The sequence below is a fragment of the Diorhabda sublineata genome, chromosome 2, assembly GCF_026230105.1.
Source record: "Diorhabda sublineata isolate icDioSubl1.1 chromosome 2, icDioSubl1.1, whole genome shotgun sequence".
NCBI classification, from domain to species: Eukaryota; Metazoa; Arthropoda; class Insecta; order Coleoptera; family Chrysomelidae; genus Diorhabda; species Diorhabda sublineata.
This window is the reverse complement of record NC_079475.1, coordinates 37,226,747-37,253,194: the sequence shown is the minus strand read 5'-3', so window position 1 is coordinate 37,253,194 and position 26,448 is coordinate 37,226,747. Positions and strand designations below refer to the sequence as shown.

The 26,448-nt window shown below is 32.7% G+C and overlaps 1 protein-coding gene across 1 annotated transcript; it reads left to right on the top strand.

The window, feature by feature from the left end:
- Positions 1-306: 306 nt before the first annotated feature.
- LOC130453412 (ATP-dependent translocase ABCB1-like) lies at positions 307-26,007 on the top strand. Its single transcript, XM_056793141.1, has 20 exons — positions 307-456; positions 767-819; positions 2,274-2,352; positions 2,405-2,704; positions 2,868-2,968; positions 3,045-3,216; positions 3,274-3,588; positions 4,657-5,025; positions 9,312-9,437; positions 9,509-9,883; positions 10,684-10,941; positions 11,769-11,939; positions 11,994-12,098; positions 14,754-14,915; positions 17,295-17,498; positions 18,418-18,653; positions 18,713-18,872; positions 21,259-21,657; positions 24,334-24,480; positions 25,380-26,007. The coding sequence occupies exons 1-20, from the start codon at positions 412-414 to the stop codon at positions 25,578-25,580; spliced, it is 3,978 nt and encodes a 1,325-aa protein (XP_056649119.1). The 5' UTR covers positions 307-411; the 3' UTR covers positions 25,581-26,007.
- The last annotated feature ends 441 nt before the right edge of the window (positions 26,008-26,448 follow it).

Sequence of the window (26,448 nt, the reverse complement as noted above, 5' to 3'; positions counted from 1 at the left end):
AAGTTGTGTAAATACCAACGAAGCTTATAAAGGGATGAAGCACGAGGAACCAGAGTTTCACCTTAAAAATAATAGAAAGAACAAACCAACGACATCTTCTTCTTTGGTGCTTTCCTAATTGATTAGTTTTGCCGCAACTTGTATGTCTGGAGCTCTGTGCATTATCTTCAATATATACTAAATACATTTTATCCAAAATGTATTAAAAAAATCATTGTTGATAGGTCGAAATTAAGAAATTTTCACTACAAGGTTCAATTCTGATTATTTTATCAAACCGATATATTTAATCTTACGAAATTTCTCACTTCCTTTAGAAATAACTCACGAAATTAGTATCGGAGAAAATAAAAGTTATAATTAGAGAGTTATAACAATTTTTTTCGTAAATTTAACATTTTATAAAACAAAATGCAATGCTGTGGGAGACACCAATGCTATGGAAGAAGCACAAAGGTAAGTAATAGAAAATCTCAAATTTGCAAATTAAACTGGGAATCGAACACCTCTGAAACAAAGTTTTCTTATTAGTAAAAAAGTATTTTTGATTCTTTACTCTTTTTTATAAAATTGTCGATATTGTCAAATATGGTTACATTGTTACTTTTGAGGCTTGGGATCACATAGAACTTTTTATAAAGTTTTTATTTTTTTTTGAAAACTTACCACCAACTTACCTAATAGTCAAACTAATGTTACCCTAAGAATTATAAATATTTCTGTGATAAAAAACGCTTTGTAGACACTGTATTCTTCTTTTTTTCAGGTCAAGGACGGAATAGACAAAGCCGAAGACTTCGATTTAGATTCCTTTGACTTGTGAGTAATGAATATGCAAAATTTTTCATTATTAAATATTTCTGAAAACACGAATTTGTTACATTCATATCATAGTTCCTTCTGTACTCTTTCATTTTTCTTAATAAATTGTTCTTATTGAATATAATAAATCGTTGAAAGAACAAAATGAAGAAACCATTATTATCTGATTTGATATTGTTTGAACGCGTACAAACTACATTCACGCTACTAATTTTAATTTTCAAAATTAAGAAAAATTATATCACTAATTACAAAATTTTTACACTATTTAATCAATCTTGAACCAAAGACAGGAGTAATTCTATATCCAGTCAATTTGGTTTCTTAATCCAAGCTTTTGTTTTGGTTTACCTACATCCACCATTTTTCTCGTCATTTCTTGTTGGTACACCATATTTTCATTTATTCTCACGAATTGAACAAAATATTTGTTCTCACTGTATAAATGTTGCTTGGAATATAGGCCAGTAAAAAGGGCTAGGAACTTCAATTTAAATTGCTCCTGCGATATTTTTTCTAAATTGTAGGTCGTAACGTGCACATCACTTATGAAGAATCTTATCACCCCCTAAGGTGGGTGAGACCCCCCCAAAATACGCGTCAAACTTGTTTTTTGAAGTTCAGAATATCTCAGAAAGTGATTGTCTTATCAAAAAAAAACTGTAGATTCAGAAAGGGAACAAAATTTTACAAAAAAAGGACCTCACAACAATTTTGCCAAATTGCACTGTATTCCTGAAAAAAATTGTTGAAGGTAAGCGTTTTCGCGATTCGCATGGCGCGCGGCATTTTTTATATAAAAATCCATAACTCCCGATAAAAATATCCGATTTTGACGAATCTCACGTCATTTTGAAGATAAATATTTCAGCTTTCTATTGACATAATATTATCTCTCATACACAAAGTGAACAGCTGCAAAATTGCAGGTTAAGCTTAAGGTTACACTACTATTACTAACTGCGTGAAATAATCTTCGAGATCACTGAAATCTTGTCTCTATCTTTGTAGCAAGTTTTTTTGGGTTATAAAATCTTGACAGAGTTGATACCTAAGATTGATTCAGCATACTGAGACAACCACAAAGCAAAAAAATCGTAGGAGCAATTTAAGTTGAACTTTTGAGAGAAAAATTGATCTATTTACTGGCCTATTAGTGATTTCTGTTATAAAAGTTATTACTTAATATATAAATTCTTTCAAGGATTTCTTTTCAAAAATTAAAGATTTCATAAATAATTAGAACTACAAATAATTGGCAGAATTAAATGAGGCATCTCAAAAAATATATATTATGCAACTTCCAGGAGAATGTGAACTATGTATAATAAGAAATAAATAAGTAGTAAGATCTAAGTAAAAAACTTAATGTGTAAATAAATAATTGTGCGAGGGTATTTTATGTATAATTAAATTTAATAATTTAAATAAAGGAACCATAATTTTTCCAGATCCGAACCAGGATGCTCTTGCTACAGAGGTGATGGAAAAAATAATGGAAACAGAACATCTGTGTCCTTTTTGGAATTGGTAAAAATTATATATCAACCGCCATAATGAACATTATCAATTTTTTTTAAAGTTCCAGTTCTCATCTGCATCCGGAAAAGTCCTAATGTGCTTAGGTATCTTGTCATCAATAGCTTCTGGAATTTTGCAGCCCCTCAATACCGTTCTTTATGGAACACTCACAGGTGATGCTATTACTTACGCCATGGCTCAAAGAAATGTTGCTTTAACTGATGAAGAAAAACAGGCGGCTGAAAAAGTATTTTTGGAAGCTACTGTAAGATTTACAAAATTGAATCTTTCGTTGGCTTTTGGTATGTTACTTTTGAGCTATTTTTCAACATTCAGCTTCAACTATACTTCTATGAAGCAGGTAAGTACACAGAAGCATAGTTTATTGAAAGATCTGCTGGACCCGAATAATGATACAAATAATTACAATGTACAATAACTGATGTAATGAATTAATTCAATTCGATTTTTACATACTGTGAGAATATATGTATAAGTTTTTATTTTGTTTAAATGCGTTTTAGGTTTTTGTGATACGGTGTAAATATCTGAAATCAATGTTAAATCAAGATGTCTCATGGTACGATACAAACCAAACAGGGGATTTCGCTAGTAGAATGTCTGAGTGAGTAGAAAGAGTTGACACTTTTTTTATCTATTCCGTTTTATTTTGATCCAAACACAACGCGTTCATTTTACAGGGATTTGTGTAAATTTGAAGATGGAATAGGAGAAAAAGTACCAATATTCCTACAGAACTTTTTCATATTAATTACAGCCGTACTTATTTCTTTGATTAAAGGATGGGAATTGGCACTTATTTCTTTAGTGGCTATACCAGCAACTATAATACCTTTCAGCATCATGAACAAGGTGAGTTTATCAATACAAATTCATGTTTGTAATCGTATCTAAGTATTAATCTTCTAGTTAAACGCGAAATATGCAAAGAATGAGATGCAGGCCTATGCTGATTCAGGTGCTGTAGCCGAAGAAGTGATATCATTGATACCTACAGTCACTGCTTTCGGAGGGCAGCAAAAAGAATTAGAAAGATACTCTAAGAATCTGGTGATCGCTAAAAAAAATAATATAAAACGGGCGATTTTTAATGCTGTTGGATTTGGTTCAATGTATACGCTATTATTTAGCAGCTATGCTCTAGCTTTTTGGTATGGTGTTGATTTGGTGTTGAAAGATAGAAAAAATCCGAATCCTACCTATACCCCCGGGAATATGGTCACAGTAAGTAAATATATAATTTCTCTGTTCTCATAAAAATATTTTTCTAGGGAAATCTATCTAATTTTAAAAGTATTAGTCTCAATTACCGTTCTCTCTATTCACCATTGCTCTAGTGGTAAACACCAGCTTAGTTCTTTTGTACTTGTTCAGTGTACTACAATGTCCCAACTAAGAAAACACAAAAATTCCGGAAAATCTTTGATCACTTAGCCTTGTTTTCAAGTGAATCTTGCGAATAGGGTGCATCAGGTAGCAATTCAAACTTAAATTCATTTATTTTGGCCGTTTTTGCTCGATTTCTTCGCTCAATAAGTTCGCATAATACTCGCCGTTGATAGTTTTTTAGATGGAAACATCTTCATGACGCTGTTTTTGTTCCAAGGTGGGCACAGCTTCTTCATCTCCAAATTTTCAGTTAATATGCGATGTATCGCATCTTTTGCATTACCTACTATGTCTGCTATCGCGCGCACTTTCAATCAACGATCATTCAGTATCTCTTTGTGGAATTTCTCCAATATTTCTGGAGTCGTCACGTCATTTAGTCTACCATTGTAATGATGGTCATCGCAGGTCTTAAGGACTCGTCTAAACTCTGCTACACGATATTTTAGTAGTAACAGTTTGACCCAGAGTAGAATCTAGTTCTGCTTTTTTAATGGTTGGATTAAAGTTTTTCTTATAAAAGTATTGTATTACATAACGTGGTGTCTTCAAACTTCAAACATAAATGCTGTATAGATTGTGTACTTTTTAATACAGTGGTATATTTCAAGCAACTACCGTCATCTCTAGGTTAGGCACTTTCCTCGTATAATGGTTAAGTGATCTTGGATGTTTCACAGCTTATTTTTACCCTTTTAAATTTATAGACTCACCAATTTATTTTTACTGTCCTAAAATCGAAGTTAATGCAGGTACTGCTATATATTTTAGAAGATTAATCCTCTATCTTCAGAATAACTGTACCTGTCACTTAATACGATTTAATATTAATCTTGAATTGACTGAATATCCACTTTCTATCGAAACCTTGTGTTTTTTAACTATTTCGCGTATATATTTTAGGTATTTACAAGTGTGATGCTAGCTTCTCTAAACTTCGGTTCAGTATTTCCTTTCATAGAAATATTTGGAATTGCAAAAGCAGCTGCAGTGAAAATATTCAACGTTATTGAAACTAAACCAACGATTAATTCAAAGGGAAACCACAATCAACCCATTGAGGAAGAATCAGGAACCAAAGAAACTTTTTTACCTATCGATAGTGAAAAGAATCAAGCGAAAACTGAATTTTTAATTCAAAAGCGATCAATTGGTAATGAAAGTATACCATTATTAGATATACTCAAACAAAATATTATACTTGATTCTTTTCGAGGAAGTATTCAATTTAGGGATGTTAAGTTTCACTATCCGTCAAGATCTAGTGTAACGGTAAGTTATAACTTTATGTGAGATTTCACTTCATCTTATATATTAAAAAAATTGATGATTTCCATTCCGAGTCCGTTCAGGCGTTCTACCCAACCGATTTGCTTAATTTTTTTTTTTTTAATGAAAGGTATTGATGCACAGATCAGCGATCAACCATCGGATTTCATCTAATTTTTACCATTCTCAAGTTATACTCAAATGCGATTCCCCCCTGTACATTACTTATGGGAGTTTTTCATATACACACGTTCTATCCTCAATATCTCAGGTTCTATTCAAGATAGAGACTTCGTTTTGATTTAAGAACACTCGATGAAACACCTTCTTTCTTTTGAGTTTTTGAACACTTAAATCGGTTGAGTTGGAGAGGAGCTAGGCGCGGACATTCAATGTGGAGTTATGGATTTTTGTAGGTTTTTGGCAATTTTTCTACATCCAAAGATCTATATCTCAGGTTCTAATATATCTACAGAGTTCGTTTTGGTTTAAGAACACTCGCTGAAACACCTTCTTTCTTTTGAGTTTTTGAACACTTAAATAGGTTGAGTTGGAGAGGAGTTAGGCGCGGACATTCAATGTGGAGTTATGGATTTTTGTAGGTTTTTGGCAATTTTTCTACATCCAAAGATCTATATCTCAGGTTCTAATATATCTACAGAGTTCGTTTTGGTTTAAGAACACTCGCTGAAACACCTTCTTTCTTTTGAGTTCTTGAACACTTAAATCGGTTGAGTTGGAGAGGAGTTAGGCGCGGACATTCAATGTGGAGTTATGGATTTTTGTAGGTTTTTGGCAATTTTTCTACATCCAAAGATCTATATCTCAGGTTCTAATATATCTACAGAGTTCGTTTTGGTTTAAGAACACTCGCTGAAACACCTTCTTTCTTTTGAGCTTTTGAACACTTAAATCGGTTGAGTTGGAGAGGAGCTAGGCGCGGACATTCAATGTGGAGTTATGGATTTTTGTAGGTTTTTGGCAATTTTTGTACATTCAAAGATCTATATCTCAGGTTCTAATATAGCTACAGAGTTCGTTCTTTTCTATTATAATGATTTCTGATACTTATTTAATGGATGCGAGCGGGTAAAAGCTAATAGCTTTTTAAATTCATTATAATGTTAATACTATTTGTTGCCATGTATACCTCCATTTCTTTTTTATTCCTTGGTTACAACTTTTAGTATCTTTGTCTCAATTTCATTCTTGTTCCTTTTGCATCAGTGTTTATTATTGCTATTCTTTTGGCTATTCGACTTTTTGGACTAAAGTTGTATTATCTTTCTTTCTTGTCCTTTCGGTAGTATTTGATTAAACAGTTCGGATAATATTTCCAGTTATTTTACTAGGGTTAAATATAGTTCTTCAAAGTCTTCCAGCCATTTAAATGTTGTATTCAATTATTTAATAATTTTTTCTTAAGCCTTGATCTTTTCGTTCAAGTCTCTTCTGCCTTTACAAGTCACTTTTATGAGCCTCATTATTGTCTCAATTAATTTTCCACAAGGGTATCAACATTAAATTCATACTAAGAATTTTAATGCAAAGAATTCACGATTAGTAAAAAGTTTCTCATTTCTTATATACAGCAATCCAAAACCATGACGTGGGCAAGACTAATATGGCCGTTAGACTTTAGTTTTGAGAGAAATTATTTATTATTTCGACAAAACGTGTTGTTGCCCAGGGATTTTTTCTGTTTCGATTGAGGCACCTCCAGCTTGTAATTTGAATGCATCAACTGCTTCTTCAAGTATAGAAAAACGTTGACCTCGCAATTTATTCTTGATACGCGGGAAAAAGAAGAAATCATTTGATACCAAACAAGTAGTACCCATCAGATGTTTTGACTGTTCAAAAATGTTTTTGTTTTACGACCTCTTCTGGTGAACAAATGCTGGTGTACCATTAAAAATTCACCGTTCTACGTTGCTCTAATGGAACGCTGGAGACATGTCCAGTTATTCCGAAAAAACAAGCGACTATTTGTTTCTTAGTGCTTCATACGCCAACAACTTTTGTTCAATTTGGCTCGTCTTGAAAATAGGCTTAATCAGGCTTATTCTACTAACTACAACTTCTCTAGATGTAACGTTTTCCTGGACTGCTGTATCTAGCTACAATATTTATTTAAGAGCACCATTTTTCTAGGCTGTTTTAAAGCCTAGTTTACACGAGACCATCGCTGGCGCACGCGTGTAGACGCATCACGCCTGTCACTGTCAATGTCCGTATCATGTGTGTGTTTTTGTTTTTGTTTAGACGAGAAAATTAAACAAAGAGGATACTCAAAATGCGTAAAACTTTTCTTGATAAAGTAGAGATGTTCTTTAAACATTTCTTTTTCAACAAACTACCGCGATTTCATTATTTTTTTATCTTATCACAAACGTGTGTAGATCCAAAGAAAAATCCGTGAATGAGTGGCCTCGTCTAAACAACAGGGGCCAGGCCAGAGCTTGCTTATCTGCAGGACTGGCGTCAACATTACTGGCTTCGTATAAACTCTTTTTAAAGCACTTCACAGGTTACTATTAACACGCATGTACCAGAAATGAAGTGATTGGAACATACTCTTGTATTAGTCCGGGAGCCGGCAATCTCAAAAGACCCGTGATCGCGAAATTGCTAAATTTTTATGTAAATCGACAGCTATTAATTAGAGCGTCGATTAATTTTTTCCCGTCATCGCAGATTTCGATAAAAAACGGTATATTCGATAGGAAATTTTGTGAATTAATGAAAAAAAAATCGGCTTACCTATTTAAAGGGTGTGATTGGGGGATAAAATTTCAGCCTGCAATTACATCATTTCACTCTGTAATAAGCGTCCATAAAAAATGTTATTTATATCTTAAATTTAAAGTATTAAAAGGATAAATAGAATCGAAGGAAATATAGGAAATTTTTTTTCGAGTTCATTTTTTATTTCAGATGATTAAAATATCGTAACCAATTTATTAATTTAAGATAATAGAATAAACAATTGTTTATACTAAAGTAGAACAATATTATTAACATTCATCATCATCATCACAATTATAATGTTTTTCATCATCTGATTCGTTACATTCTTCATTATTTTCATGTTGACTCAGGTGGTGCAGCTGGGCCGTTATACCAAAATGGCTCGAGTTTGTGATTTTCAGTGAATTATCATCCAGATTCGGTTGGATCAATTTATTGATAAAAATTGAAGAGTATCAAAATATTTTTGAGCATTAAACAGATCCACAAGACATTAATAATAAAGAAAAAACAGATAGTGGTGTAAATGCTGCAAGATTTTAATTATTTTTGAAGTACTCTGCAAGTACAAGTGACAGAAAAGAATTTTACGCACAATATTCGTAAATAAAATGTGGCGAAATGTTACGGAACCAAAATGCATTTCATATGATACAATCGAACGTGGATGGCAATTCACGAAAAATTATAACTCGAAGCATTGTGGTATAACGGCCCAGCTGCACCACCTGAGTCAACATGAAAATAATGAAGAATGTGACGAATCAGAGGATGAAAAACATTATAATTGTGATGATGATAGTTTAGATGAATGATAATAATTATGTTCTGCTTTAGTATAAACAATTGTTTATTGTATTTTCTTAAATTAATAAATTGATTACGATATTTTAATCAACTGAAATATAGAATGAAACTCGAAAAAAAATGGACGCTTATTACAGAGTGAAATGATGTAATTGAAGTTTTATTGCCAAATTTACACAAAAATAAGCAGATTAAAAAGAAAAAGTTTTCCGGTATGATGGGGAAATTTTATCCCCCAATCACACCCAATAGTTAAGCTGGGCTGGAAAAAATTGGTAAGCCGAAGTTTTTTCATTAATTCACAAAATTTCCTATCGAATAGACCATTTTTAATCGAAATCCGTGATGACGGGAAAACATTTTTGTTTTATTTGGAATAATTAATAGCTGTCGATTTACATAAAAATTTAGCAATTTCGCGGTCACGGGTCTTTTGAGATTGCCGGCTCCCGGACTATATATATTCCGCTTTTTCTATTCTTTTTATAGCATATAGCCATCGTTCTGTATATTCCTTGGACATTTGGTCAAGATGCTGTTTATATTTGAAAGTACTGCAAGTCAATTATTAAAGTTATAAACCTTGATTTCTAGAATAAATAATTGAGCCCCGTAGTGGAAATTAATTTTTAATATCAAATCTTATCAATTGAAAACATCATTTCAAGAGTCGCTCAAATATATTATTCAACATAAGTTTATTTACTTATCAAAATAATTTCATATTTCAGATTTTGAAAGGGATTAGTTTCAATATTAACCCCGGAGAAACTGTAGCAATAGTAGGAAGTTCAGGTTGTGGAAAATCAACAATTGTACAATTACTCGAAAGATTTTATGATCCAATTTCTGGAGAGGTAACATATTGACGAAATCTATTTTATAAAAATAAAATAATTATCGAAAATACTAGTTTCCACTTTTGTAGATATACGTCGACGGCGTAAATATCAAGAAATTGGATACGAAATGGTTCAGGAACCAAACCGGATTGGTTGGACAAGAACCAGTTCTTTTCGATACTACCATAATGGAAAATATCAAATACGGTAAAGAAGGATCGACCGATGAAGAAGCTATAGCTGTAGCTAAAACGGCCTGCGCCCATGATTTTATCATGAAACTACCAGACGGTTACAAGACAGTAGTAGGTCAAAAAGGAATGTTGCTATCCGGTGGCCAGAAACAAAGAATAGCAATTGCCAGAGCCTTAATTAGAAAACCCAAATTGTTGCTACTAGATGAAGCTACTTCAGCTTTTGATAATACTACTGAGGCGAAAGTTTTAGCTGCTCTAAATATGGTAAGAAGCTTTAATATTCACATTCATCATAATATATTAAACAACAAAGTTAGTCTTCTAATTGTTCATTTGACATATGTAGATGTATGGATGTGATTCGGGGTGTCATATACAGTGTGACTCAAAGAATCTGTTGTGACCCTTGTGTTTATAGCTGATGTATTGATTCCACTCCACTTAATGCTCCGGAGTTCTTTTCTTAATATATCTACCAGCAAAGTAAATTTCAAAGTTTTTTATTCAACAAGCTTCTCTAAACCATACACATGGTCAATAAACTAGATTAAATTTCTTTAATTTCTTATTTCTTAGACCTTTTGATATATTAATACATTAAAACACGTCCACCTTCGTCGAAATGCAGCAGCGAACTGCGTCTCAACTTGCACCCGGCCTAAAGGTTGTACTATATGTAGTTATTTCTAGATTATCTAAAATTCTTTCAATTTTTGACATGGTACATTTATCATCTATCGTATTTTCGTTAAAATTTTGGTAAATAAGGGGATGTAGAAAATCTAATGATATTATTTCCAATTTTTTGTACTTATATCCTAAAATTTGAACACTGTAAATGTGCTATTACACAAGCAAAGTTTTCAACCTACTTTAATAGAAAATTTTGCAACACTAACTTTGGGTATCTTCAACTGATTGATGGACATAGAATCGCGAACGGTAAAAATATCTGGAATAAATATAAATACAGTATATCTATCACTATTAGGACAATAATAAACCATTTTGATCAAGAAGTAAGGCGATTTACTTGTTTATAGATATGATTTCAACCTTTTTAGGCAACTGTTGATTGTACGACGATAATTGTAGCCCACAGATTATCCACAGTTAGAAACGCAAATAAGATTATAGTACTCTCAGAGGGAACAGTCGTAGAAGAAGGCACACACGTTGAACTAATGGCTTTAGGGGGCACTTATTTCAATCTTGTCAATGCACAAGTTTCCACTGATATCGATGATTCAACTGAAGCGATATATAACGAAGGAAGTATTGATGAGGTAGATGAAGAGATAATTATTGAAGAACAAGTTGAAGTAAGTATTCTAAAAGCTGAATATGTGTGATATATATGAAGATAAGCACTTCTTAATATTCTTTAACCAAGATTCTATATGTACTGTAATCTATTGAACAATTCAGAACAGATCAATTGCTTTTAATACACTGTAATATACAAGTATTACTTTAACATTAATCTTTTGTATTATTTTCACACTTAAAATTTGGTATTGATGACTTGAATCAACATTTATGTCCTCCAATAACGGGCCGAATGGATCCATTCCGAAAGACATTCGTTTTTAACAGTTAGTTTTCAAATGCTTCCATGATTTAGGAGCATCGGTCTTGTAAACCTAGTTCGTCCCCAGGATCTTGTCTGTCGCTGTGGATTTCGATGCCTGAAGCAACGTGTTTCGTGATTAGAATCACTATAACGCTTAGTCGATAGCCCCCTTTTGTGTCAGCCATACCAAGGATCAATTTGTCTTTTCGACCTCAAATCTATACCACTAAGTCTCTAGGAACTAACTGGTTAAAAAATATTTGTTCTACGGTCAGTCAGATCTAGTGCGCATTCGAATGACGATTGGGATCAAGTGACTCCATATATAGCTAATATAGAGCCATATTATGACGATAACAGACATGTAACCAAGAGAGATGAGCCAATGAGGAGTATACTCCTTCTAGGTCCAAGGTTATCAATATACTGCTGGTTTATCTGGGTTAAGAAGTTGTGCCTCAACAATCGCAAAACACACTTGAAGCAAACAGAATGGAACATTAATAAGCAATTGTTTGCAAATAACCAATTTTTTCGTATATTTATATATCTTTTTTTACAATTATGTTTTCCTAGGATGAAGAAATTGATGTAAATGAAGTCAATATAAAAACGGGATTCAAATTTTGCGAAGTATTGAAATTGAACTCGCCTGAATGGTTTTATATTTTGATTGCTTCGTTGGCATCCATAGTATCGGGTGCAGGAATTTCAACTTTCGGTGTTATATTTGGTAGTATTTTGGGAGTGAGTAGTTCATAACAGAAGGGATAATTGTTTTCTAATGGAACATTATTTTAGGCCTTGTCTCTAGTTGATCCCTGTTGTATTCGGATCTACACAAAGCATTATTGTTGGTATTTTGTAATAGCTGGAGCAATAATGACAGTTTCTGTTTTTATCCAGGTAAATATTCATCAGTTTTATGTCATATTTTGCATTATTTTTTTTCTAATTTGAATTGAATTGAATACAGTAATACCTATCGGCTCTCTCGCTCCACCCTCTCAGTGTTCAGTTTGCGACAGGTTTAAACGTGTTCCGTGTGGAATTGTTTTACATGTGCAGTGCGTTTTACTTATAATCTCTAATTATGTTATCTAAAAGAACGAAAAATGAGTCATTGGAGCCTAACAAGAAAAGAAAAACACTGTCTTTGGAGTGTAACCTGAATATAATTAAATACTTTGAGGCAAAAATTAAAATTTGTGAAATGGCAAAGAAATTTTACCTACCGGAATCAACAGTCCGAAAAGTTGTGAAAGACTTTCAGTCTCATGGTGTGATAATCAATTAAGAGTGAAAAATTATCCTGTCGATCAAAATACAATGTGCTTTAATGATATATGAAGGTGGCTACACTAGCCAAACCATTTTCAACGTAGATGAAACCGGTCTTCTTTGGACGAAGAAGGTTTTAAAGCCGCCAAGAATCGATTGACAGTAATGGTCGCTCAGAGAATCCAAGAGCCTTGAAAAATAAATCCAAAGCTGTTTTCTCTGTCATTTAGAAGTCTAATACGAAATCTTGGGTGACAGCTTCTCTTTTTGAAGACTGGTTTGGCCACAATTTAGTCCTGAAGTCGAACGTTACTGTTAATTGAATGAAATCCCATTTAAAGTGATGCTACTAATTGATAATGCACCAGCTTACTTCAACCAATGGACCAGGGAGTCATTAAAACATTTAAAGCTTTCTACACAAGGCGGTCATTTGCACATCTACATGAAGCTATGAGACAAAACAATGAGCTTTCTGTTAAAGACTTTGGAAGCAATTATTGGACAATACTGGAATGAGGTTCCACAAAAAACTCTTCATGGTGCTTGGAAAAAATTGTGTCCATTTTTTTTCACAACTGTAACCCAAGGAGAATCAGTTTCAGATCCTGAACAAATCGGTAGCATAATAGAAGAAGTGATCGATATCGCCAAACAATTAAATTTAGAGGTCGATAATGAAGACGTTCAAGAATTACTAGATTCACACAATCAAGAGCTAACTAATGACGAGGTTATAGAAGTGCGTAAGTATGAGCAAGACATTGAACAAACTGTTTCGCTAGAACCAGTTGAATCGGTAAATCAAATGACAATTTCAAACTTAACAGAAGGACTTAATTCAATTAAAAATGAGTTACAAAGTTTACGAAAAGTTGATTCTAATGGAGAATGCGTTTTTACTACAAAACGGGAAATAAAGTATTTTTATTTACAATAAACTTCTACAGAAATAATTTCTACAAAAAATAACTTTACAGACAAATCAATATTTTAACAATGAACAGTAACAAAACAATGAATGAAATTCGAATTTAATGCAATGAACTTATATTTATTTGATACGTAGTTTGGAATCCGCTGACTATGTGAATATTGTTTATTGCACTTTGGAATCCGCTGGTCGTGTGGCAGTGTCGGGGACTTTTCACATTTCTATATAAAGCATTCGACATCAAAATAACTTCGGTTTAGGTTACTTTATTCATAACAATGTAAATTGTTTTATTAACTTACACTTTATTAAACATTTTTCTTCTAAATTATTGTTTTCTTTACACTCCGGTCCCAATTAAACATACTTTATATGTATTTATATGCAAAGTTCATCGCGAATTCGACTTACACGACAATCGCTCGGACCCACTTACGACTGGAGCGCCATCTTAACATAATTCAGCGGCAAATGTAAGGCCTCAAAACGCTTAATTATATTATTATATTAAATTGGTGAATTATTCTAATAAATGAATATATATTATATCGTTAAAGTTATTGATAAAATAGAATGAAATATTTTCCTTTTAGTTCATTGCAACATTAATAAGCAGCTCATAATATAATACAGATTAAGATTTGTTGCTTTAATACGATTAATTATTGTGCAACATTATATTTAAAACAGAGAGAAACTTTTCTAAACTCAAATTTAATTATTAACTTGAATCAATATTAGAATTATAACTACAAAAGTTCTTAAAGGAAAATCTAGTATCTACCCCTCGAGGATTTATTGGACTTTATGCAATATTTTTATGTATTAGTTATTTTTGTACTTTTCATAAAAATATATGTCGTCATGTTACAAAAAAACCTGAGATCGCAGTTTTTTTCCATTGAAATATTATTGTTTGGTGGCCATAGTACTTTCAAAATTTAGTATAAGTTTTCGTGTCATAAAAAAAATTGTTGACCAGTGTAATAAGCTTTATTTTTATTCATGTTTTTTCACAATTCAGTACCCCGTCTCTTAAAAAATAATTTTCAGCTAGTTATAATTATTTCAATGCTTTCAATGTCCCAAAATGAGTAATTTTCTAATCTCGTGAAACTAAAAAGTCCCAATGACTCAAGTTGGGTTAATAAAGTGACGAAGGGGCTACACGAACGTTTTTAGTAGTCAAAAGCTTATTTATTGAACCACATTATAGTGGAACAATATACAGCTGTTCTTCATGTTTGGTATCATTCATCATTCTAACAGCTAGCGGACAATCAGAATACCGTTAAATTGTAGAATTCACAGAATCGTAAAAATCATATTTAACCGAGTTTTTTTAGACTTCCTTCCTTGGTATCGCCGGAGAAAGAATGACGGAAAGAATACGAATAAAAATGTTTAAAACGATCTTATTCAAAGAAATGAGCTTCTTCGACAGAAAATCTAATGGAGTTGGTGCTCTGTGTGCAAGACTATCTGGAGATGCTGCTAGAATTCAAGGAGTGAGTATCCAGAGTATTTATAATTTATGTCTTTATTATTTCTCATGCAATAAAAGGGCGTAAATTAAAGGAATGGTAGATCATTAAAAAGTATTTGAAATACCTAAATATCTCACGTTTAAAGTTTTTTATGAGCTCTTACCTAACCTAACACAACGACTTATCTGGGAGTTTGGGAGTTAGTAAACTTTCAATGTGCCATAACTTGAAATATCTTGTAATTTTTCTCGTATAAAAGGAAGTTTCTATTGAACGCATTAAATTATCACTTTATTTCAAGATTTTTGATTTTTCTAATATTATTTTTACAACTAACAATTTGCGACTATGTGTTTTGATAGAGGCCAAAAATTGAGGGCAAATAATTATAACTCAAAACTCGATTCAGTGTGCTTACACATATTGTGATGCAATTGGCAAGTGTGGTGGTAAAGCTCCCAGTTACTTACAATGAATATATAAATTGAGTTACGACGTTTTCCCAGAAGACCGTTTGTGTCAAAATTGCGCATCGAAATCACCTACTTGACTGGTATTTGAAAGACTCCTTACTAGTTCCCCTTTTATACATAAAACGACACCACGACACCTCCAAAAAATGCAATTATTTTCTTACTGAACATTTGATCCCAAACCAATTCTCGAATTGGCTCCGAGACTATAAAATGACTCTCAATACTCAAGGAACCCAGCAGACAGTTGCATATTTACTTGAAAAAAAAATGTAACAGTAATTAAATACCCACTTCATTCGCGTTTTTAACGCGAATCTTGTATGTATGTATGTATGTAATATTCTATATATTACCTTGTATCTCCAGAACCGCTAAACGGATTTTCACGGATAATTAAAATAATTCAGACCTGTGCGGATAGATGGTACCACTAGGTTTTTAAAACGCGGTATCGTTGTGACTTCTTGTTATCTAAGACTAATATATTAACTACGAGGACGGATCTACGTTGTTAGTATAATTATAATTGTCTTGTGCGATTTAAATATCTTCATTATTGTGAGTTGCCCCAAAATAAGAGGCAAGCTGGAGATACAACTTTTGTGGACATATTAAACAGTCTTGGCGTTGGAGAACTTACAATGCAGCAGTTATCTATCATAGAAAACCGCAGAGTACCGTTGATAAGGCCATTTGACGATGGAGAAGCTGTCAAAATTTTCCCAACAACTAGACTGATTGATGCATATAACGCGACTATGGCAGAAAAGTTAGAAAAGCTCACAAAAGTATACACCGTTAGTACTGTAGACATCTCATTAGATCCTAAAACATATGGTCAAAAACCACGAGAGGAATACTTACCTGAAGATCCCAATAAAACTCAAATTAGGTGTAGGCTCTCGAGCCATGCTAAGACGGAACATCAATGGTAACCATGGTCTGGTTAACGGTGCTATGGGTGTTATCCAACGAATAGATTGGCCAGCACTACGCAGAGAGCAGTTGGAACCAGGAGAACTGCCACAAGCAGTATTTGTGGAGTTTGATGATCCAAATATAACAGGGAACCGACCTGGTATTGGAGTCCGGATAGAGCCTTGTGCTACAGAATTTGATGCTTTACGTGGTAAAGACAAGATCGAGCGACGAATGCTTCCCATAATTTTATACTGGACAGTGATGGTGTATAAATTACAGGGCACAACTTTAGACCGAGCAGTTGTAGATTTAAGTAGAAACTTGTTTGCAAAAGGTCAAGCTTATGTTTCTGGTTTTAAGTACCTAATCATTATTTTTTTAAAATACCTTATCATTGAATTTTCATCTTGTTTCAGTCTTTTCAGTTGATTTTTAATTGTAGTTATCCATGCAGGCGGGTTTTTTGTTTTTTTTTTAATTATTATTTTATTTGATTAGTATTTCTGCGAAAAACTAAACAATTACTCTATGATAATAGTTTATTTAAATATAAAATCATTTATTGTAGTAAAAAAAAATTGGGTTTTTTATATATCTGATTTGGTTTAGTTCATCCTTTCGTTCCACATTTAATACTACTAATGTGTGAACGAAAAGTATACCATTTTGTGAGAAAACACATAAACTTCTTCTATATCCTGTAAATATCTAAACTTCTGATTGCATTTATAGTAATATTGCACTCTAACCATAACATGAAAGGTTAAAAAACATTCACATATAATATTAAGAATTATAATGAAGAATTGTAGACAGTGGCTATCAAATTACAGAGTATTCCAAGTAGATGGTATGATAAAAATTCCCATATTACACTAGAAACTTGAAATAAATGTTTCAAAAGATCAGATAGTGTTAAATGTCAAGGTCAAATTGATATTGATAAGCAAATATTCTATAAAATTGATACTCTTCGATTATTTCCTAAATTCAACTATTCTAGGCAACTGGACAACGTATAGGACAAATTTTCCAATCTTTAGCTGCATTTAGCGTAGCTCTTGGTATATCCGCCTACTTCCAGTGGAGGCTAGCGCTAGTAGCAGCATGCTTCATTCCCTTTATGGTGTTTGCAATTTTCATAGAAAAACGTAACAGTGCGGGAATGAATGATACTAGAGGCGTATCCCTGGAGCAATCGACAAAGGTAAATAAGAAAATTCTGGAAGTTTATCATAAATTTGTTTTTTATACTTTTTTTCTCCCGTGAACGGTTAATGTTATCACTGAAAATAAATGAAAGAAAGTCACTTTTTCAATGTGATACTTTTTAAACGAGAATATATAATGTAATTTGCTTACCCAGTACGCCCCACTTTAAGAGCAACCGCGAGAAACAGAGAAAAGAAGAAGAAAACTTTTCAGAATATAGGTTAACACAATCTAAATATAGTATAGACAAGAACCAGTATACGAGAGTAGTTGGCGCTTATGTAAACAAAGGGTATGATTAATATAAGTAGAGCTTAAAAATAAAAGGATTAAAATTATTGGCTATTCGTTAAAAATGTACCCTTGCTTAACACATTTCGACGGACACTGTTCATACATAAAGATTAATCTTCTTCTCTCTGTCCTCCATAATCCAATAAACTGCCACGTTTTTTAAATATGGCTTCTGTGGGCAAAAAGATAACAGTGAAGTTTGAAAGCTTTTAAATTATTTTGTGAGTAAACAGCAGTTATTTTTTTTTATTTCGTAGACTTAATAGATAAAACAAGTGAAAATACAGATAACAATTTGTATATTTGTATAGAAATACAAGTTTGACAAAAGAAAATAACAAAACTTCTTTATGTGTTCAGATGATTAGGAGCAAGTTTCGATACTTAATATACTATTTACACTACCACTCCTCCAAAACTCAATTACACCATCCAAGGTGCGTTTCGATAACCAAATTATCGTCTTCAGAGACTGAATGTAAATTAAAATTTGAACTAGCTATTTTAAACTAAACATTGGCATTTTAAAAAACTTGTACAGTTTTATTTTGATTCCTCAACCCGCAACACAATTTGAATTTCGAATATATTGTTGAAATGTAAATTTGATGATGTTACAGTTGGCAGTTGAAGCAGTGAGTAATATAAGAACTGTTGCGGCACTCGGTTTGGAAAATAAATTTTGCAAAAACTACATTTTGGGTATTTCATCCTATTATAGTGCAACAAAACCTTTACATTTACGAGGACTAGTATTCGGTCTATCGAAAAGCTTATCTATAGTTGCCCAGTCGGCGACATTGTATTACGGAAGTTTCCTTGTTATCCAAGGTTTAGCGTACGAAAAAATGTTTATGTAAGTAAAATGATGACAAAACTTCAAGGTCGAGTTGTATAAACATTCGTGTGTTTCAGGGTAGCGCAAATGAATCTAATGGCAACCATTGCTGTAGCTAATTCTCTAGCATTTTCACCCAATTTAATGAAAGGTATACAAGCAGCATTACGGGTTATAAACTTTACAACCAAAAGATCCACCGGTAGAAAACTACCAGATTTAGTTAATTTAAAAGAGGTGAGAATTAATATTAAAAAAATAGAACTATATGGAAAACACGTTACCCTATAGTTTTAAAGGTAACGCAATTTCAAATTTCGGGAATTGACCGGTTAAAACTAGAATTTTCTAACGTTGTTTGGACAAAACAAAACAGTAGTCAATGCGATTCAAATCGCGTAAATTGAGACTCAAATTCATGCTTTATGAATTCTGCCCAATATAATGAGTTTTTGGAATCTGCAAAAGTAGCAAAAGAAAGCAAATCTGAATCGGTACTACAGTATCGATTGATATTTGTGTAGTTTGTGGTATTGAAAGGCTTATTATAGGATGTAGGAGAAGAAGGCCTGTATGCATCCTTTAGACAAAGGTAGTGGGACCTGAAAAGATATCTTCACGGCAAATCAACAATCAACGTCCGGAGGTCAGAGATATAAAAGATGTCATTATAAAGCAAATGTGCCACGCTTAAGAACCGCTGTTATCGGCAGGTGTTTTATCCAATTCAAAATGTCATTCCAGCCTATCGTGTGCAATAAATAATTTTCATAGGTCGAATAAAATATACCCAAAAATAACCAAATTTTATTTTTTAAATGCTATATATTCGCAAATATTTACAAAACAATCTTATCCCCTTCAAAATACTCTCCATTACAAGTAATACATTTGTCCTAGCGGTGCTTCCACTGTTCGAAACATTGTTTGAACTCATCTTTAGAGATGGTTGCAAGCTCCTGTCTCGTTCTTTTCTTGATGTCTTCAATGTTTTCAAGTGGCTGTCCTATCACGCCCCTTTTCATGCGTGAAAACAAGAAAAAGTCGCACGGAGCCAGGTCAGGCGAGTAAAGTGCATTAGGCAACGGAACCATGTTATTTTTAACCAAAAACTAGCTAACAGTGATGGCTGAGTATGCAGGTGCGGTCATGGTGGAAGAACCAGTCACTTGTTTGCTGAACCGAGCTCCAAGATATTGCACTGATTTCAGACAGTTGATCAATTATCTGTCGACGGTCTGTGCGCACAAACTCTCGAATTCTTTCAACATGTTCATCGATTCGGGCAATTGATGGAGGTCCAGATCGAGGTTTGTCATCAATCGACATGTCGCCATTTTTAAATCGAGAAAACCACTCATACACTTGAGTTTTGTAAGCAGTTTTCAACATTAAAACAGTTTCAGTAGCGTTTTTACCGAGTAGAAAACAAAATTTCATAGCGGCACGTTGTTCACTTAAATTTGCCATCATAAAAAAAAAGAAGCAGCAGTGAAACAGCACTAGCAATAACGGTCACTAATGACGAAAAGAACGTGGCAGGTCAACGGCCCGCGCGGCACTGATCTGGCTTCACCCATAATAACGCTATTCCGATTACTTTTGGGTACCCCTCGTAAGTAGTGTTGTTTACCTCTTTTTACAGTTTGCAGAAATATATTCGTTTTAAAATCAATTCTTTGATATTCTACATGTGAAAAGTAAAAAGGGTTGCGTTTTATGTTTTAATTAGTCTCCTCCTCTTAGTTTAGCCATATCTCGTTGGCTAAATCAAGAATTAACCATATAGTGTAAGAAATCACTGGATCATTCGCGTAATTTCCAGAGAGTTTGGATGATACGCAAAATATCTGGTTGAAGCTACCATTATCCAATTTAAGGCTTTATTCGTAACATATACATACATATTGGAAATTTTTGGACGTTACGGCTTTACGGCTTACGACGTTACCACTTTGAATCTATTATTAAGAGAAGGCGGGAGATGATATGATGGTTATTTATACATTAATCTAGAAAGTGATTTGAGTCTGTAGTCTTAATTTGCCTACTTCACACGACCAAGGTTTCAATATGCCAATAACTTGAAATTATATTGGAAAAACAAAAATAGAAATAACAAAAATACAAGGAAATGGATGGTCTATGAACACACTATTGGCACCTTGTGTGTATATAAAAAGTTTTATCTTTTTGGCGCATTTAAGAAATAAATTATTTACGGAATTGCTAACAAATGTTTTTTTATGAAGTTTTAAGGGGAAAATTATTAATATTATTGCTGGTAGAGGTTGAGCTAGCATCGAAAAGGGGAGGATGGAGATTATAATTCCAGATTGATATTAATCTTTAATTTTTGTGTATTAAATAGTTTGGATATCTGTCTACATCAACAGCTTCTCAAATCATTTCTAGACTTCAAGTTTGAGAGATAATTCTGTGGTCTACATTCTTCCATATATGACGAAGAATCAAAGATGGATGGTTTCAAGGGGTACACTTCCCAAAATACACCCTTATATCCTACTAATTATTGTTCTTATCTTAAATAATCACGTAAATGACCGAATGAATAATTTATAACAAACATTACAATGATATTTTTTTCTTGTACAATATCTAGATAAATGGTAACATCAACTTTTCCGAAGTACAATTTTCATATCCGACTAGACCCAATAATAAAATACTGCGTGGTCTCAATTTGAATGTACTCAATGGTAAAACAGTAGCATTAGTTGGAGAAAGCGGTTGTGGAAAATCTACAATTACCAAAATCATTGCTAGATTTTATGATCCAACTTCTGGAACAGTACAAATAGATGACGTGAATATAGAAAAAATACATGTTCCGTTCTTGAGATCAAAATTAGGTATTGTATCACAAGAACCGAATTTATTTAACAAAACAATTCGTGAAAATATAGCTTACGGAGACAATTATAGAAAAATTCCTATGGAAGAAATCATACAAGTTGCAAAGATGGCTAATATTCATAACTTCATTGCCGGATTACCAAGGGTAAGTATAAATCTTTCATTTTTTACGATTTGGTTTCACAAAGTATGAATTTAGGGTAAAAACTAAGTCTTGTTAGATATAATTTAAAGTTTGACACAAGTAGCCGCTTGATCACACTTTTGTAATGAGGTCTCTTTAAATTATGTCTTAACAGGCAGTGTATTAAAGTCAGATTATCATGTCCCTCGCTGAAAAGTCTTCTTCAGTAATTAGTAAAATAAACTACAGACCGTTTCTCACGTAACTTATCTGGGGAATCTTACATGTGGTTCTTTTAAAGACGGTTAACATTATATACTTGAAGATAAAGAGTAAAATGTTCTTGTCTAAAATCAGTTGAACGAACCAAAGTTAAAAGGAAAAATGTTATAAATTAATCAGTAACATGATTATCTAGGCTCTAATTGATTATTTTGAAAGCTGAAATTCATTTTTCACAGAAATTATCAAGTATTGGGTTTTGGAAATATGTAATATGTACCAAGAAGTTTTTCAGAATTTTTTTGGTTCACAATTTATTTAAATATTTTGAGTAGTTTTTCATTAAATAGTATTTCATTTATTAAAACAATATTTAGTTTTCCCTCAAACCCACAACATCTCTTGGGTTAATTAAAAGTCCTTTTGAAACTTGTTTTAAACCAAACTTTGTGTCAAATCTGTATTTTGTCTCATTTTTAAAAAATATTTTCCTTGGCAATCTTCAGCTTTTGAGTATTACCACCTATTAATCTGGTAGATAAATATTTAAATAACATCTACCCCAAAATTTAAGTATCTACTTTTTAAATTTCAATCTAATTCATTTGAGCATACTCTGTTAAATTTTGAGACAAATTCAAAACATTTTTATCTAAAAGAATTAAATCTGTTGATGGTCCCAGAAGTACGTGGTCTGACCTAGAGTCAGCGTTAGTCGCTTGAAAAATATGTTTCATATTTGAAGTCGCCAAGTTGTTTAGTATTTGTTTGGTAGCCATCAATAGTGACTTTGTAAACATGGAAAAAATTGGTGATACGATACTTTTACTTGAAAGGCATTAGCTCAATCAATATAAAAGCTGAACTAGATTCTACTCTAAGTGAGACTGCTCCTTCCTTATCAACGACTCCAAAAATATTGAAGAAAATCCACAAAGTGATCGTCAACTGAAAGTGGGTGACCTAGCACACATAGTAGGCATTTCAAAAAGTGCGGTACTTTACATATTAACTGAAAATTTGGACATGAGAAAGCTGTGCGCAAGATGGGTGCTGCGTTCGCTCACAATAAAACAAAAACAAAGTGATGAATCTTTTCATAGTGTTTGGCAATGTTTCAAAGAAATAAAGCCGAATTTTTACGCCGTTTCATAAACATAGATGGAACGTAGGCCTATTACTTCACACCCGAAACAAAAAACAATCTTCTGAAAAGAGAGAACCGGCTCCAAAGAAGGCAAAGACCGGTCCAATTGCAGACAAGATCCTGGCGTCGGGTTTTTTTGGGATGCACGTGAGATAATTTTCATTGATTATTATTGAAAAAGGAAAAACCATCAACGGCGAATATTATGCGAACTTATTGCAACGTTTAAGCGAAGAAACCAAGCGAAAACGGCCGCATTTGGCTAAGAAGAATGTGTATATTCATCAAGATATTGCACCAGCTCACACATCCGTTATTGCAATGGCCAAAATTAATGAATTAAAGTTTAAATTGTTACCTCATGCACCAGATTTAGCTCCCTCGGATTATTTTCTGTTCCCAGACTAGAAAAAATGGCTCGGTACTCCAAGATTTTCCAACAACGAAGAGTTGATTTCGGCAGTTAATGGCTATTTCGAGGATCTTGACTATTTTTATTAAAAAATGGTATCGATTTTAATGAACATCGCTGGGAAAAATATATGGAGCTAGAAGGAGTTTTCTTTGTTGGGCCAGGTACTTCTGATATCATCCTCGTAGTCTTTCATTTGAAACAATATATTACTCTGCCTACCTGTGAGACTTACTTTACAAAACCGTATTCAATATTCCTCTAAAAAGTTACCATCAGTAACTTCCCCTTTCAATTGTAAATTCTGCCAATAATCTTCCTTTTTAAAATTTATTTTTGGCTTTGTACCAAGCCATTATGTTTAGAGCCACCAAGAGTCCTATTCCTATCAAAGTGACTACCAATAATTTCCATTTTTAAAGGTAAATTCTGCAGTAAAGTTTTGTAGTTTTTTAAATAATTCAGCAGAATATATTTCTGCCCAATATTAAATGCAGCAACTTACATTTTTTTATTATGAATATAAACCTATTCAATACAAAAATCTTTGAAAATAAAAAGTGAGTGAATTAAGGTTAATGCTACTAATTACTCTTTTCTATGGTAAATTTCACTCACTTATGGTTACACTTTCCCTAATGATCGACATAACTTTATAAATACCACATATAAAAAGCGAAAAAAAATACACTGATACTAAAAAAAACATAACTTACCACTGAACCTGAAAAAGTATCCCCATGGGATGATTTAATCCATTTATTATATTATTGTACCTCTAGGAAGTAATATAACAAAAACAACCTAAAAATGAAATTTCTCAACCTAATTAGACCCGAATCGAAATGGGGAGTCGATAAATAAACTTCTTTAAGTTGTCGCGCAAGTTATTAGTAATGTTATTTTATTATTTTAGGGATATGATACAAAACTTGGTGAGAAAACAATTCAATTGTCAGGAGGACAAAAGCAGAGAATAGCTATAGCACGAGCATTGATTGGAAACCCAAAAATGCTTCTTTTGGATGAAGCTACATCAGCGTTAGACGCGGAAAACGAAAAGGTACTTACACAAAAACTCAATTTACACTCCAATTATCAATTTTTATACGACTTGAGTAATAATATTAGAAGTTATGCACCCTGATTAGCATTCTAATTACTGGAACACTACATTAACACCCGCAATTATATCCGATGCCGGATATAGGAGTAGTAGTGAAAAGTGTATTCAGTAACAATTTGTGTAAAATCTTTCCCCTTCTTCTTCCTTCTTGTATGGCTGTTTCTTCTTCAGTTTCAGCCTTCTGAATCCAGATTGACACACCATCTCTTTCTCGCACTAGTCTTTCGCTTGTCATTCTCCTAATGTGACTATTCCATTCTTGTTTCCAAGGAGATTCCAGGACAAGGTGATGCACATCAATGTCAACGCTCCCAGATATGCACCACATAGTATTATAGGTAGAGACATTCCAATTAAATCAATCAAAAAAATGATTGTGCAATTCAGTGACAAATACTTTAATTATTCTTATTACACTTGAAATCTTTAGAAACAAAACTGCAGGTTATCGTGCTAATAACACTTTATAAATTATAGTGCAGCTTGCAAATTTTATCAAGTTGTAGTTCATCCAAATTTCTTAGTGCGATATATGGAGCTAGAGCATTCACAACATCCATCCATCTACTTATCACTTCTCAAACTTTTTAAGTAAAAGAGTAGCTATGAAAATAAACTTTGAATTAGCCATACAAAACTTTGACACAGTTATTTTATGTTTTTTACTTGTCATAATTATCATGCTACTATGAGTGTTAACCACTGATTACAGACAATACTCTATCACATACCTACAATTTGATCTGAAGCTCAACTTTAAAGAAACAACTGTCTCACAAAGTTCCTACGACCAATCATTTCTATAATTGACAGTATATTTTACAATTCTTTTTTAGATTGTACAAGAAGCCCTGGATCTAGCTAAACAAGGAAGAACTTGTATTACAATTGCCCACAGGCTTACGACCATTCAAGATGCAGATTTAATATGCGTAATTCATAAGGGAGTTATTGTTGAATCTGGAACTCATAAGGAATTATTAGATCGAAAAGGTCTTTATTATAAACTATATAATCAAAAAAATGTAGACAATTAATTATAAAAAATTTTAATAAACGTTTTGTTTTATAAATTTCTTTTTGGCTTTGTGTTTATTTAATCACAAAAATGAATAGTGTACATCCTACTGTAGGCTATTTTACGCAGGGCAAAATTAAAGCAAGATCTACAAAAAAAATTGTTGGTTCTCAGTAATTGATAATATACAAACATCAATTTTTTATTTCCTTTGTATAATCTGAAAAAGGCGATACACAATGTTCGATTGAAATTCTACCTGAAAAAGTTTCTGTGTGGTTTGTGTAATTATTTGTTGGATTCTAGACTTTATCTGCTATTTGTATCGTCCACTATAGCGAGCAAACATTTGTTCTGCGGAAGCCTTTATTATATAAAAGTCTTAAATACAAAAGGACATTAAACTTATATATCTACATTCTAACCTTAAAGCTAGTAATACACAAGGAAACTCCCGTCATTTGTCACATCATCTTCTTTTTTATTAATCTATGTTATTTTAGCGATTTTCACAACATTTTTTCAATATTATTTCGAAAGGGCTTCTTAAATAGTTGCTACTTGAGGAAATACGAAATTTCTATTATGGAACATTTTTTATTTGAAATTATTTAAAAATAAATTATATTTCACCACAGTCTCGCTGAACTAGTTTGATTGAACAATTATGGCATACCTAATATAACTTATTTCTAGTATTCTACTAGAAAAAAAAAATATGTCATCACTAATATTTGGTTATATTTAGTAATATGTGAAATCAACCTTTGCTCGTGTAGTCACTTCCATCATGTTTTTAATGACACGTTATAACTTCGGAAATTATAAGCAGAGTTAAGATAGATTGATTAAGGACCCTAGCCCAGAACGATCACGTCATGTTCAAT